The 15,430-nt window shown below is 35.1% G+C and overlaps 1 protein-coding gene across 14 annotated transcripts in view; it reads left to right on the top strand.

The window, feature by feature from the left end:
• Positions 1 to 15,430, top strand: part of ptprc (protein tyrosine phosphatase receptor type C) — a 38,317-nt gene that overhangs the window by 17,606 nt on the left and 5,281 nt on the right. For 6 of the 14 annotated variants that reach the window (XM_084417013.1, XM_084417014.1, XM_084417015.1 and 3 more), the window contains 19 exons: positions 5,850 to 5,867; positions 5,959 to 6,210; positions 6,882 to 7,064; positions 7,360 to 7,461; positions 7,614 to 7,745; positions 8,562 to 8,693; positions 8,940 to 9,104; positions 9,687 to 9,910; positions 10,013 to 10,073; positions 10,253 to 10,355; positions 10,456 to 10,487; positions 10,581 to 10,681; positions 10,768 to 10,858; positions 10,957 to 11,024; positions 11,114 to 11,150; positions 11,397 to 11,494; positions 11,836 to 11,961; positions 12,043 to 12,200; positions 12,293 to 12,428. In XM_084417013.1, coding sequence (XP_084273139.1) covers positions 5,850 to 5,867; positions 5,959 to 6,210; positions 6,882 to 7,064; positions 7,360 to 7,461; positions 7,614 to 7,745; positions 8,562 to 8,693; positions 8,940 to 9,104; positions 9,687 to 9,910; positions 10,013 to 10,073; positions 10,253 to 10,355; positions 10,456 to 10,487; positions 10,581 to 10,681; positions 10,768 to 10,858; positions 10,957 to 11,024; positions 11,114 to 11,150; positions 11,397 to 11,494; positions 11,836 to 11,961; positions 12,043 to 12,200; positions 12,293 to 12,428 — 2,219 coding nt within the window. Of the gene's footprint in view, positions 1 to 4,570; positions 4,658 to 4,914; positions 4,987 to 5,634; positions 5,740 to 5,849; positions 5,868 to 5,958; positions 6,211 to 6,881; positions 7,065 to 7,359; positions 7,462 to 7,613; positions 7,746 to 8,561; positions 8,694 to 8,939; positions 9,105 to 9,686; positions 9,911 to 10,012; positions 10,074 to 10,252; positions 10,356 to 10,455; positions 10,488 to 10,580; positions 10,682 to 10,767; positions 10,859 to 10,956; positions 11,025 to 11,113; positions 11,151 to 11,396; positions 11,495 to 11,835; positions 11,962 to 12,042; positions 12,201 to 12,292; positions 12,429 to 15,430 lie in introns of all 14 variants that reach the window. The other 8 variants (XM_084417020.1, XM_084417018.1, XM_084417017.1 and 5 more) reach the window with 3 other exon arrangements.

Genomic DNA, 15,430 nt, shown 5'->3' with positions numbered 1-15,430 from the left:
TATAAGATTTAATTTGATCAAAATATCATAATTATGAAGGGAATAGTACTACACTGAACACGACTCTCACATCAAACTCACCCTCACCCACCTCCTCGCAACAACGAGACACAGGTAACATGCGTTTAATATCATATTTCAGGTTTTTATTCATAACTTTTAAGTATTTATAAGATTTAATTTGATCAAAATATCATAATTATGAAGGGACCAGTACTACACTGAACACGACTCTCACATCAATCTCACCCTCACACACCTCCTCGCAACAACGAGTCACAGGTAACATGCGTTTAACATTGTATTTCATGTTTTTATTCATAACTTTTAAGTATTTATAAGATTTAATTTGATCAAAATATCATAATCATGAAGGGACCAGTACTACACTGAACACGACTCTCACATCAATCTCACCCTCACGCACCTCCTCGCGCAAACGAGACACAGGTAACATGCGTTTAATATCATATTTCAGGTTTTTATTCATATCTGTAAAGTATTTATAAGATTTAATTTGATCAAAATATCATAATTATGAAGGGACCAGTACTACACTGAACACGACTCTCACATCAATCTCACCCTCACGCACCTCCTCGCAACAACGAGACACAGGTAACATGCGTTTAATATCATATTTCAGGTTTTTATTCATAACTTTTAAGTATTTATAAGATTTAATTTGATCAAAATATCATAATTATGAAGGGACCAGTACTACACTGAACACGACTCTCACATCAATCCCACCCTCACGCACCTCCTCGCAACAACGAGACACAGGTAACATGCGTTTAATATCATATTTCAGGTTTTTATTCATAACTTTTAAGTATTTATAAGATTTAATTTGATCAAAATATCATAATTATGAAGGGACCAGTACTACACTGAACACGACTCTCACATCAATCCCACCCTCACGCACCTCCTTGCAACAACGAGACACAGGTAACATGCGTTTAATATCATATTTCAGGTTTTTATTCATATCTGTAAAGTATAAGATTTAATTTGATCAAAATATCATAATTATGAAGGGACCAGTACTACACTGAACACGACTCTCACATCAATCCCACCCTCACACACCTCCTCGCAACAACAAGACACGGGTAACATGCGTTTAATATCATATTTCAGGTTTTTATTCATATCTGTAAAGTATAAGATGTAATTTGATCAAAATATCATAATCATGAAGGGACCAGTACTACACTGAACACGACTCTCACATCAATCTCACCCTCACACACCTCCTCGCAACAACGAGACACAGGTAACATGCGTTTAATATCATATTTCAGGTTTTTATTCATATCTGTAAAGTATTTATAAGATTTAATTTGATCAAAATATCATAATCATGAAGGGACCAGTACTACACTGAACACGACTCTCACATCAATCTCACCCTCACACACCTCCTCGCAACAACGAGACACAGGTAACATGCGTTTAATATCATATTTCAGGTTTTTATTCATATCTTTTAAGTATTTATAAGATTTAATTTGATCAAAATATCATAATTATGAAGGGAATAGTACTACACCGAACACGACTCTCACATCAATCTCACCCTCACACACCTCCTCGCAACAACGAGTCACAGGTAACATGCGTTTAACATTGTATTTCATGTTTTTATTCATAACTTTTAAGTATTTATAAGATTTAATTTGATCAAAATATCATAATCATGAAGGGACCAGTACTACACTGAACACGACTCTCACATCAATCCCACCCTCACGCACCTCCTCGCGCAAACGAGACACAGGTAACATGCGTTTAATATCATATTTCACGTTTTTATTCATATCTGTAAAGTATTTATAAGATTTAATTTGATCAAAATATCATAATTATGAAGGGAATAGTACTACACTGAACACGACTCTCACATCAAACTCACCCTCACCCACCTCCTCGCAACAACGAGACACAGGTAACATGCGTTTAATATCATATTTCAGGTTTTTATTCATAACTTTTAAGTATTTATAAGATTTAATTTGATCAAAATATCATAATTATGAAGGGACCAGTACTACACTGAACACGACTCTCACATCAAACCCACCCTCACGCACCTCCTCGCGCAAACGAGACACAGGTAACATGCGTTTAATATCATATTTCAGGTTTTTATTCATATCTGTAAAGTATTTATAAGATTTAATTTGATCAAAATATCATAATTATGAAGGGACCAGTACTACACTGAACACGACTCTCACATCAATCTCACCCTCACACACCTCCTCGCAACAACGAGACACAGGTAACATGCGTTTAATATCATATTTCAGGTTTTTATTCATATCTGTAAAGTATTTATAAGATTTAATTTGATCAAAATATCATAATCATGAAGGGACCAGTACTACACTGAACACGACTCTCACATCAATCTCACCCTCACACACCTCCTCGCAACAACGAGACACAGGTAACATGCGTTTAATATCATATTTCAGGTTTTTATTCATAACTTTTAAGTATTTATAAGATTTAATTTGATCAAAATATCATAATTATGAAGGGACCAGTACTACACTGAACACGACTCTCACATCAATCCCACCCTCACACACCTCCTCGCAACAACGAGACACAGGTAACATGCGTTTAATATCATATTTCACGTTTTTATTCATATCTGTAAAGTATTTATAAGATTTAATTTGATCAAAATATCATAATCATGAAGGGACCAGTACTACACTGAACACGACTCTCACATCAATCTCACCCTCACGCACCTCCTCGCGCAAACGAGACACAGGTAACATGCGTTTAATATCATATTTCACGTTTTTATTCATATCTGAAAAGTATTTATAAGATTTAATTTGATCAAAATATCATAATCATGAAGGGACCAGTACTACACTGAACACGACTCTCACATCAATCTCACCCTCACGCACCTCCTCGCAACAACGAGTCACAGGTAACATGCGTTTAATATCATATTTCACGTTTTTATTCATATCTGTAAAGTATTTATAAGATTTAATTTGATCAAAATATCATAATTATGAAGGGAATAGTACTACACTGAACACGACTCTCACATCAATCTCACCCTCACACACCTCCTCGCAACAACGAGACACAGGTAACATGCGTTTAATATCATATTTCAGGTTTTTATTCATATCTGTAAAGTATTTATAAGATTTAATTTGATCAAAATATCATAATCATGAAGGGACCAGTACTACACTGAACACGACTCTCACATCAAACTCACCCTCACGCACCTCCTCGCAACAACGAGACACAGGTAACATGCGTTTAATATCATATTTCAGGTTTTTATTCATATCTTTTAAGTATTTACAAGATTTAATTTGATCAAAATATCATAATTATGAAGGGACCAGTACTACACTGAACACGACTCTCACATCAATCTCACCCTCACACACCTCCTCGCAACAACGAGACACAGGTAACATGCGTTTAATATCATATTTCACGTTTTTATTCATATCTGTAAAGTATTTATAAGATTTAATTTGATCAAAATATCATAATTATGAAGGGAATAGTACTACACTGAACACGACTCTCACATCAATCCCACCCTCACGCACCTCCTCGCAACAACGAGACACAGGTAACATGCGTTTAATATCATATTTCAGGTTTTTATTCATATCTTTTAAGTATTTACAAGATTTAATTTGATCAAAATATCATAATCATGAAGGGACCAGTACTACACTGAACACGACTCTCACATCAATCTCACCCTCACACACCTCCTCGCAACAACGAGACACAGGTAACATGCGTTTAATATCATATTTCACGTTTTTATTCATATCTGTAAAGTATTTATAAGATTTAATTTGATCAAAATATCATAATTATGAAGGGAATAGTACTACACTGAACACGACTCTCACATCAAACTCACCCTCACGCACCTCCTCGCAACAACGAGACACAGGTAACATGCGTTTAATATCATATTTCAGGTTTTTATTCATATCTGTAAAGTATTTATAAGATTTAATTTGATCAAAATATCATAATCATGAAGGGACCAGTACTACACTGAACACGACTCTCACATCAATCTCACCCTCACGCACCTCCTTGCAACAACAAAACACAGGTAACATGCGTTTAATATCATATTTCAGGTTTTTATTCATATCTGTATTCTGTTATTAACTGAAAATTTGACAAAAAAAATCTGTGGACGCCTTGAATTTATTGGTTGAATGAGGCATTTTTTGGATTTATTGAATGAACACATTCAAAGTGATAGAACAAACTGGACTTTTGCCAAGTTTTTAAAACATCATTTAAAGAACCTAAACATATGAATGCATCAGGTTGCATAGATGTTTTTTAAAAAGAATTCAACCATTCTTTTTTTGCAATGTGATAATATTATTACATTTCAATTTTTAGGACATATTCTTACAATAGAAATCTGGTATACTATGTTGGGTCACCACATGATGTGCAACATTATTGCATCTCATACAGGACTGTAAAAGTATTTATATGATAAGCATATCTAATAACCATTATCATTTAGGGGATAATACTGAAAATAAAAACCAGGCAAACACAATCTCACCCTCACACACCCCCACGCAACAACAATACACCAGTTCCACTCCAGGTAACACTGTATTTACATTACATTTCTTCTTTTTATTATTCACAAAGTGAATCAGTTTTACTCCAGCTTATTTTGCTTACATATATTGCCAAGGTCATGCATTTTACATTTTGATTTAAGGACATTTAAAAATAAAAGAATCTGGCACTATGTTGGGTCGCCGCATGATGTCCAACTTCCTTATATTCCATACTAGACTGTAAAAGTATTTAAATGATAAACATTTGATCTAATATCCATTATCATTTCTGCTAAAGATAACAACCAGGCAAACACAATCTCACTCCCACTCACCTCCACGCAACAACAAAACACCAGTTCCACTGCAGGTAACACTGTATTTAATATTTCATTTATATTTTCTTATATTCTTATATATTTTCTATATTTCTTTTTTCACCAATTTATCAGTTTTTCTTCAGGTTATTATGCATAAATATAATGCCATATTGTTCAGTTGAGTTTGTGCATTTTTTAGTAATAATAAAAAATAAAAAAAATTATATAAAAGAATCTGGCACTAGATTGGGTCGCCACTAATGTCCAGCGTCCATATATTCCATACTGGAGTATTTATAAGATAAACATTTTATTGAATCTGTTTTTCTTCAGTCTATATCATGTAAATCAGTTACCATATTGTTGAGCTTATGCAGAGTATGTTGGGTCGCCATGTGATGTCCAACCTTCTTACATCTCATATATGACTCTGTAAAAGTATTTATAAGATAAAAAAATTTTTGATCAAATAACAATAACAAATACAAATAAAATAAAGTAATACACAAATCATATCACAAAAACAGTTAACAAGGTAACAATTCAGAATCAGTGCTTATTCACTATAATTTAGCTATGCTGTATATTAATGCATTTATTTGTGTGATGCAATAGAGTGAGCTAAATGAGTTTGCAGTACTTCAATATGCTGGTCAGCGAGTTTTAACTTTTTTATTGTCACTTACCACCTCAACAAGATTCAGGGAACGTGACCACCTCACCTACAGACACCACCACTCTCACCTTCACTCAATCCAACTCAACCTCACCCCCACCCCCACTCACCAGCGGTACCACCATGGGTAACACCACGCTATCTGTGCTCTCTGTACAAATCATTACTGCTTCTTTTTTTGTGTGATAAAATTGCATGACTCACAATGATTAACTTGTAAATATGTGTTTTTCACAGATGCCACAAAAAAAGCATGTGAGTATTAATTTATTGCACCTGTTGATTGTGTTTTTGAGGACATGTATTTTGATTCTTATGATTTGTGAATATTCATATGCACTGACAGGTGAATACAACGTTACACAGACTGAGAAGGGATCAATAGTCCACGTGTGGAATGTGAATGCCAATGACTCCGAAATACAAATGTACACAATCAGCTTAATGAATAAGGATGAGATTCTTAAGAATGAGACTCTGAAGAATGAGAATCATTATTCTCCCTTTGAAATTCCGTCTAAATGGTTAAAACCATGCACTGAATACACCGTCAAAGTTGATGGCTGTCAGGTTAGAAATGGGACCAATCACTTTGAAGGTAAGTGATTTACAGACAGAAATTTCTATTTACAGTATAATGCTATTTTGCTAGATGTAAAGTGAAGTTCTTTTGAAAGGACTTGTAATGTGTCTATGTGTTTCTCTCTGCACAACATAGCCAAAATTGATTTGCATTCATAACTGTAGGTTTCTATCAATTAATGTAACCAGCATGAAGATGAACAGTGTAAATGTTTGGCTAAACATAGTGCACACTTGGAAAAAAAAAAAAGTTCAGTGGGGTTCTATTAGACTAGGGTTCTTGACTCAATTTTAAAGAACCTTATAGGTTCTATATAAGAAGAAATGTCTTAAATGATTGCATAATACTTTTTTGTTTAACTGGTTATTTAAAACTTTCTAGTGATAAAGTACGTTTACAAGCTGTTTAATTCATACAATTAAATTAAATGAATTAAAACTAAATTAATTAATAAGTTCTTAAATCCTTAAAGTTATCTCATGATGGGAACCCCTAAGAGATTCTATATCCGAGGCACCTGACATAATTTTTTCTAAGAGTGTGCTTACTGTATATCCTAATGTTGTGCTATGAAATTGTTTTATTTGATTGCATTGCCTCTCTCTTTTTATTTTTTTTATTATTTTATTTTTTAGATATGGAAAATAATGTCTCTGATTCCTTGTACATTCTTTATTTCTTTTTAGTCAATGTAAGTAAAAGCCATTCTGAAAAACTTAATGTGAGTGAAGAGAAAGTGTGTTTTGAGGATGGCAAATGGAATCTGTCAAAATGTTTTAATATAACAACTGAAAACTCCTGCGAAAATAAGAACATTTCCTTTGAACTTGACACATGCGTATACACAATGAACGTCCAGATGCCCCCAGGTGAGAATTTGATCAATTAAACAGAAAATAAACAAACTATAAATTTGGATTTGGATTTCAAGAGTATGTGTTAGAGTACATTTATATACAAATGTATTATTTTTTTTATATGTGTATTTGATAATTATGATTACTTAACATTTACATTATGTATTTACATTACAATAACTCTTCCATGGAAAAAAATGCATTATGATATAGATAGAAAGATACAAGTTTGTAGCTAATTTACACTAGTGAATGGGGGAGAAGCTACATATTTTAATTAACTTAATGTGTGTTGTTGTTGTTTTAGTCAAACCTGAAATAACCTTCAATAAAATGATTCCCACTAAGTTTATGTGGAGTAATAAACCTAAAAATTGTCAAGATAGCGGATTGAAGGTTCAGTGCATTGGTAAGTAAATGGCAGTGTTTGTAAAAAAAAAAAAAAAAAAAAAAATGTTTTGCTGCTAATGAATAATGTATTTAAAATAGACAATCATATTCACATTGATGCATGAACACTAATATTGCAAAAGATTGAGTTTTCTCTTCCTACTTTATCAGGCAATTCCACGGAACATGGTTTGAATACCAGTGTGTTTTTGGTACCTTCCAAAATGTACAACTGCATTGGAAAATACAAATATTACGATACGTCCATTGAAAGCAATCAAAACCTAATTAACATCAGTTGTGGTGAGTTGCTGACTATGGCTCCCCACACCTGCAAATATTTCACAATAATGCTATGACTCACAAAACATTATAATGTATTTGCTTTATTAATTTTATTTATGTTGCCGTTCTTCAACTGTGGTCCCTGTGGATTTATAAAACACTAGTTTACTAGTTTATTTTATTTGTACACTAACAATTCCAAACAGTGTATACATGCATAAAAGAGAATCCTGTTATTTTATAAAGTATATTTTTCTTAAAGTCATGATCATTTCCACCACATGTCAAATTGTGTGTTTAATAGCATTCTGTGGTGGAAGTGACATTTTAGGCGTTTTAAACATTTTTGGTATAAAATGTCTGACTGTCTTGCAAAGGATAATTTCACAGCTATCATTTTATGCATCCAAAATACACACAATAAAATAATATTTTCATATTATTTTGCATAATTTGGTGAAATTATAGCTTGACTGGAAATGATGCACAATAAAAATATATTCTTTGCAAGAGAGATTTTTTTTTTTTTTTTAAATAATATCACATATTAAGCTCTTCTCTGAAACTGTTGTCTAGTTGGTAAACAATGCACAAGTTTATAACAAAATCTATACATTTTCTACCACATTTGAAAATAAATGTTGAAGGCATGAAAAAACAATAGTAATTCTTTTTTGGTGATTTACAAATAAAAAAATAATAATAAATAAAAAAATCTGTAAACATCTGGGTCATAAAGTGCCCTTAGTTGAAGAAATATCCAGCTACATATGTCACAGTCTCATGCTTTGTTTTGTTTTGCTTTGATCCTGAATTCTGTTTTCTCTTTTACAGATTTTAAAAACAAAACTGAAGTAATTTCAATAACCAACAACGCGATTAAGATCAGTTGGGAATTTTCCCCTGGGCAAAATTGCTCTGGCATTAAATTTGAATTTTCAGGCTATTGTGAAAACAGTAGTTCAGGTAACTTTTTTTCCCCTATAGTACCAATTCACTATCACTGAAATGAGATTTTGAAATGATGTTTAACGGAATAGTCACTCACAAATAAAAATCCTATAATTGTTTACTCACACTCATGTTAATCCAAATAAATAAATGCTGCAGTTTTGTTTGTGGAACACTATCCATTTAAATGTTCTGAGGACTTCAATGCATTTATCAATCAGTTAACTTGACAGTGTACATGTCTTCCTTTTACCTTTTCAGACAACCAGACCCTGAAACATGAACCATCCAATCCCACAATCTACAAAACTAAAGAATTACGTCCATTTAGAGTCTACACATGCAAAATTATGGCCGAAACCAAAACAAGCCAAGGTCCCCTTGCTGTTTATAACATCTTTCATCACATAAAAACACTTTCTCACAGTAAGTGTAACATTTTTAAATATTTATTTCATAATTTGAACTTCTGGATATTTATATGTAAAGAAACACAGTTTATATGCAGGTTTATGTCCTACGTAATGTAAACTATATTAGAAAGCGTGATGCCAACAAAAGAAAACCAAAACGTCACAAAATATGACAGATTACTGCCTGTTATGTGAGCGACCCCTTTTTTTTCAATTATTAATATATTATTTGATTATCCAGTGTTAGTCGTCACTAACAGTGCTTTCTTGATATATTTTGCCCTGATTGAAAGAAATGTTATGTGTTGTTTCAGAAAATAGATCATACAATGTATTTTTGCCTTTAATGCTTACGGGTACCTCATATTTACAAATCCAATTATTGTTTATTTTGTGGTTTTATGACTGCTTTGGGTTTTTATCTTGTAGTTCAACAGATTATTGGATTTCCTGGAAGTACCAAGAACGGGCAATTTTTAAAATCCATAATTGGAGAAATGTCATAGAGAATATAATATAATCGGAAATAAAGACATCTTATCAAATTATCAATTTTCCGTCACATATACACTGTTCTTTTTCTGTATTTTAATAGATCCCAATTTTACACCGACAAATCCAAAGAAAGACCTTAAGGTAAAATCTCACAATTCTTTTACTCTGAACTGCACGAACTGGCAAGGAGAGTGGAATGGACTTAAAGGAACATATAGAGCTGAATACATGTATAAAGGAGCACCTAAAAAAACAATAGGAGAGAAAGAAAGCTGTTCGTTTGAATTTGACACTCTTAACTACCTCACAGAATATACTTTTAAGGTATTTATTTATTTATTTTTTGCTGCAGCCTGAATGACATTTACAATGTTTTAATTTGTGTTTCACATTTATTAATTCATTTATTCATTCAATTAAATTCAGATTACTGCCATAAATGGTAACCGTAACGAGTCCACTGTTACAATTACCGAATTCACTAGGTGTAAGAACAACCTTTTCTTACTCTTACATATCTATAATATTATTTGCTTTTTTAGATATGTTATCAAATTAAATTAAAACATAAAAAGTATTAATTTGTTTACAATAATAAAATGTTATAAATATAGTTATAGGGCAGAATAACAGTCCAAAATCTGAAGTGGTGTGTTCCTCTCTCAGATGATGATAAGGCTGTCATCGGATTCTTGGCGTTCCTCATCGTTGTGACGTCACTTGCCCTCCTTTTTGTGTTGTACAAAATTTTCCTGCTCAAAAGAAAACGGTCAGTTATCAAATGTATTATTTTCGATTGATATAAAATCATTATAGTATCAACATTAGCATAAATATGAATCTGTTTCCGATGGGATTTCTTACTACAGGAGTCCTGAAGATGAAGAGATTCTTCTCACACGTATGTTATTAGCTCCTATCAAAGTCAATTCAGTGTATTTTGAAAGTGAATTGATTTGAGAAGGACTCTTTGGTTTTCCGTCTCCTCTCATAGAACCCCTGCGTCCAGTTGAGCCCATCTACAGAGACAATTTAATCGAGGCTTACAAGACCAAGATCGCAGATGAGAGTCGTCTGTTTATGGATGAGTTTCAGGTGATTCTTTATATGATAAATCTATAGTATCTGCTACTTCTGTTTAAATATAATGAGAAATGCATTCAGATTCTGCTTCTCCTCAGAGCATTCCCCGAATTTTCTCCAATTACACCATCAAAGAGGCAAAGAAACAGGAAAACCACTCCAAGAACCGCTATGTTGACATTCTGCCATGTAAATATCACTCAAATATTCATAAAAACATCTATTACCCACAATTCCTTGAGTAGTTTTCAGTCTGAGAATTTATTGTTTTATGCATGGATTTGCAGATGACTATAATCGCGTTCCTCTCTTAACTGGAGGTGAACGTGACTACATCAATGCCAGCTTTATCGAGGTGATGTCATATAAACACACATATTTCAAGAATCACTTTCACAATTTCTGAGTTTATAATTGATAAAATTCTTTCTTCTTCCCATACAGGGATATCGAGAGCCAAAGAAATACATTGCAGCCCAAGGTATAAATCCTCTAATTAAAAAAATAGTAAATAGTGATCATTCTAGATTGTGATTTGCTGAGGCCCATTCAAAGCGGCCAATGAACGCTCACTTTGACCCAACATTCAATATCACTTTTGCTTGGCAAACATAAAATGCAGCGAAATTGTTTAAGCCCACAAATTAGATTATTAAATGTAACAATTGACTGCCATATGAAGTTTAAATAATAGCTACATTTCATTTTTGTTGGACGTATTTTCCAGGACCCAAGGATGAGACTATTGATGATTTCTGGCGAATGGTTTGGGAGCAAAAGTCATCCATTATTGTCATGGTCACCCGTTGTGAGGAAGGAAACAAGGTAAGTGCTTGTGTTTGGTCTAGTGTTTTTTAATTACTATTGTAGTATTTATTAATATTTTTATTTTTATTTTAGTAAAAAAATAAAATAAATTACTTTACATATTTTACTTTAGTTTTAGCTTTAATTTTAGTACTTAAAGTGAATATTTATTTATTTATTTATTCATTCATTCAGTTACCAAGACAACATTTCTAATCATCTAATATTTATATTTTATTTCAGCTTTTGCTTCAGTCTCAGTTTATTTCTGATTGACATTGTTTTTTATCATCAATCTTCATCATAGAGACCCTGAAAGTGAATTATTTCCACTGACTGCTGCTTGTTTGTCCTCTCAGATCAAATGCGCTCAGTACTGGCCATCTCTGGACAGAGAGACTGAGATTTTCGAAGATTTTGTCGTGAAAATCCGAGCTGAGGAACACTGCCCTGATTATATCATTCGCAATCTGGTCCTGGCCAATGTAAGTGTGTGCGGTTTGGTCATTCTTACATGCTTTATTCAGACGGTTTTAACTTAATAAAGTGTGTATGTGTGTGTACAGAAGCGAGAGAAAGCCCCAGAAAGAGAGGTCACTCATATCCAGTTCATCAGCTGGCCTGACCACGGAGTGCCCGGAGACCCTAGCCTGCTTCTGAAGCTCAGGAGAAGAGTCAACTCCTTCAAGAACTTCTTCAGCGGGCCTATCGTGGTCCACTGCAGGTAAGACGGGACCATAGACATTACTACCTATTAAAAAGGTATTTGTCTAAAGGGTCAGTTGGAGTTGACGAATGTTGGCGTATCATCTATAGTGCAGGTGTTGGCCGCACAGGAACGTATATTGGCATTGACGCAATGATTGAAAGTCTCGAGGCGGAGGGAAGAGTGGACATCTATGGATATGTTGCGAAACTACGTCGCCAGCGTTGCCTCATGGTTCAAGTGGAGGTGAGTGAGACTGCAGGGGAGTGGGGAGTGAAATTAAAAACAAAAAGCTCAATTTGGTCATTAACATATTTAGAGAACATGCAAAAATTACATTTTGATTTATACAGTATCTAAGTTTTATATTTTAAATTAATTCATTTGGGTTAGTTCAACTAAAAATCAAAAGAAAAAAAAGTAATAATTTACTCATCCTCTTGTTGTTCCAAACCTGTAAGACTTTCGTTCATCTTTGGAACACAAATGAAGATCTTTTTTAATGAAATCTGAGACATTTCTGTCCCTTTATTGACAGTCTGCGCAACTACCACTTTGACGATTGGTTCTTGCAGAAGCTCAAACGTGCTGCGTAACACGAGAAAGAATCTCATTGGTTCTTGCTGAAACTCAAACGTGCTGCGTAACACGAGAATGAACCTCATTGGTTCTTGCAGAAGCTCAAACGTGCTGCGTAACACGAGAAAGAATCTCATTGGTTCTTGCTGAAGCTCAAACGTGCTGCGTAACACGAGAATGAACCTCATTGGTTCTTGAAGAAGCTCAAACGTGCTACGTAACACGAGAATGAACCTCATTGGTTCTTGCAGAAGCTCAAACGAGCTGCGTAACACGAGAATGAACCTCATTGGTTCTTGCAGAAGCTCAAACGAGCTGCGTAACACGAGAATGAACCTCATTGGTTCTTGCAGAAGCTCAAACGTGCTGCGTAACACGAGAATGAATCTCATTGGTTCTTGCTGAAGTTCAAACGTGCTGCGTAACACAAGAATGAACCTCATTGGTTCTTGCAGAAGCTCAAACGAGCTGCGTAACACGAGAATGAACCTCATTGGTTCTTGCTGAAGCTCAAACGTGCTGCGTAACACGAGAATGAACCTCATTGGTTCTTGCTGAAGCTCAAACGTGCTGCGTAACAAGAGAATGAACCTCATTGGTTCTTGCAGAAGCTCAAACGTGCTGTGTAACACGAGAATGAACCTCATTGGTTCTTGCAGAAGCTCAAACGTGCTGCGTAACACGAGAATGAACCTCATTGGTTCTTGCAGAAGCTCAAACGTGCTGCGTAACACGAGAATGAACCTCATTGGTTCTTGCAGAAGCTCAAACGTGCTGCGTAACAAGAGAATGAACCTCATTGGTTCTTGCAGAAGCTCAAACGTGCCGCGTAACACGAGAATGAACCTCATTGGTTCTTGCAGAAGCTCAAACGTGCTGCGTAACAAGAGAATGAACCTCATTGGTTCTTGCAGAAGCTCAAACGTGCTGCGTAACACGAGAATGAACCTCATTGGTTCTTGCAGAAGCTCAAACGAGCTACGTAACACGAGAATGAACCTCATTGGTTCTTGCAGAAGCTCAAACGTGCTGCGTAACACGAGAATGAACCTCATTGGTTCTTGCAGAAGCTCAAACGTGCTGCGTAACACGAGAATGAACCTCATTGGTTCTTGCAGAAGTTCAAACGTGCTGCGTAACAAGAGAATGAACCTCATTGGTTCTTGCTGAAGTTCAAACGTGCTGCGTAACACGAGAATGAACCTCATTGGTTCTTGCAGAAGCTCAAACGTGCTGCGTAACACGAGAATGAACCTCATTGGTTCTTGCAGAAGTTCAAACGTGCTGCGTAACACGAGAATGAACCTCATTGGTTCTTGCAGAAGCTCAAACGAGCTACGTAACACGAGAATGAACCTCATTGGTTCTTGCAGAAGCTCAAACGTGCTGCGTAACACGAGAATGAACCTCATTGGTTCTTGCTGAAGTTCAAACGTGCTGCGTAACACGAGAATGAACCTCATTGGTTCTTGCAGAAGCTCAAACGAGCTACGTAACACGAGAATGAACCTCATTGGTTCTTGCAGAAGCTCAAACGTGCTGCGTAACACGAGAATGAACCTCATTGGTTCTTGCTGAAGTTCAAACGTGCTGCGTAACAAGAGAATGAACCTCATTGGTTCTTGCAGAAGCTCAAACGTGCTGTGTAACACGAGAATGAACCTCATTGGTTCTTGCAGAAGCTCAAACGAGCTACGTAACACGAGAATGAACCTCATTGGTTCTTGCAGAAGCTCAAACGTGCTGCGTAACACGAGAATGAACCTCATTGGTTCTTGCAGAAGCTCAAACGTGCTGCGTAACACGAGAATGAACCTCATTGGTTCTTGCAGAAGCTCAAACGTGCTGCGTAACACGAGAATGAACCTCATTGGTTCTTGCAGAAGTTCAAACGAGCTACGTAACACGAGAATGAACCTCATTGGTTCTTGCAGAAGCTCAAACGTGCTGCGTAACACAAGAATGAACCTCATTGGTTCTTGCAGAAGTTCAAACGTGCTGCGTAACACGAGAATGAATCTCATTGGTTCTTGCAGAAGTTCAAACGTGCTGCGTAACACGAGAATGAATCTCATTGGTTCTTGCAGAAGTTCAAACGTGCTGCGTAACACGAGAATGAATCTCATTGGTTCTTGCAGAAGCTCAAACGTGCTGCGTAACACGAGAATGAATCTCATTGGTTCTTGCAGAAGCTCAAACGTGCTGGGTAACACGAGAATGAATCTCATTGGTTCTTGCAGAAGCTCAAACGTGCTGGGTAACACGAGAATGAACCTCATTGGTTCTCACACGTCAAGCGAACATGCTTGAGCTTCCGTTTACTATAACTGATGTGTGAGTTGATGAATGTTAATATGTGAATAAAAGCCAAAATTCAATCTGTTCAGAAAATTTGGATTAAACCACTCAATTCATATGAATTAGTTTTACAATCTCTTTATGAACTTTTTGAAGCATCAAAGAGGTAGATGCGTAGGCTGTCAATGAGGGGACAGAAAGCTCTCAGATTTCATCAAAAAGATCTTCTTTAACTATAACCCAAATTTTTGGCTGAACTAACCCTTAAGCATTTAAAAATTTTGCTTTACAAAAAATATTCATTATGCCATAAAAACATACATGTTTGCTTATTTAATTTTCTTTATCTATAAAGAAATCCAAGTATGGCC

This window comes from Rutilus rutilus (assembly GCF_951802725.1).
Source record: "Rutilus rutilus genome assembly, chromosome: 8".
NCBI classification, from domain to species: Eukaryota; Metazoa; Chordata; class Actinopteri; order Cypriniformes; family Leuciscidae; genus Rutilus; species Rutilus rutilus.
Note: the sequence above shows the minus strand (reverse complement) of the source record. Positions and strands in the feature narration are given on the sequence as shown.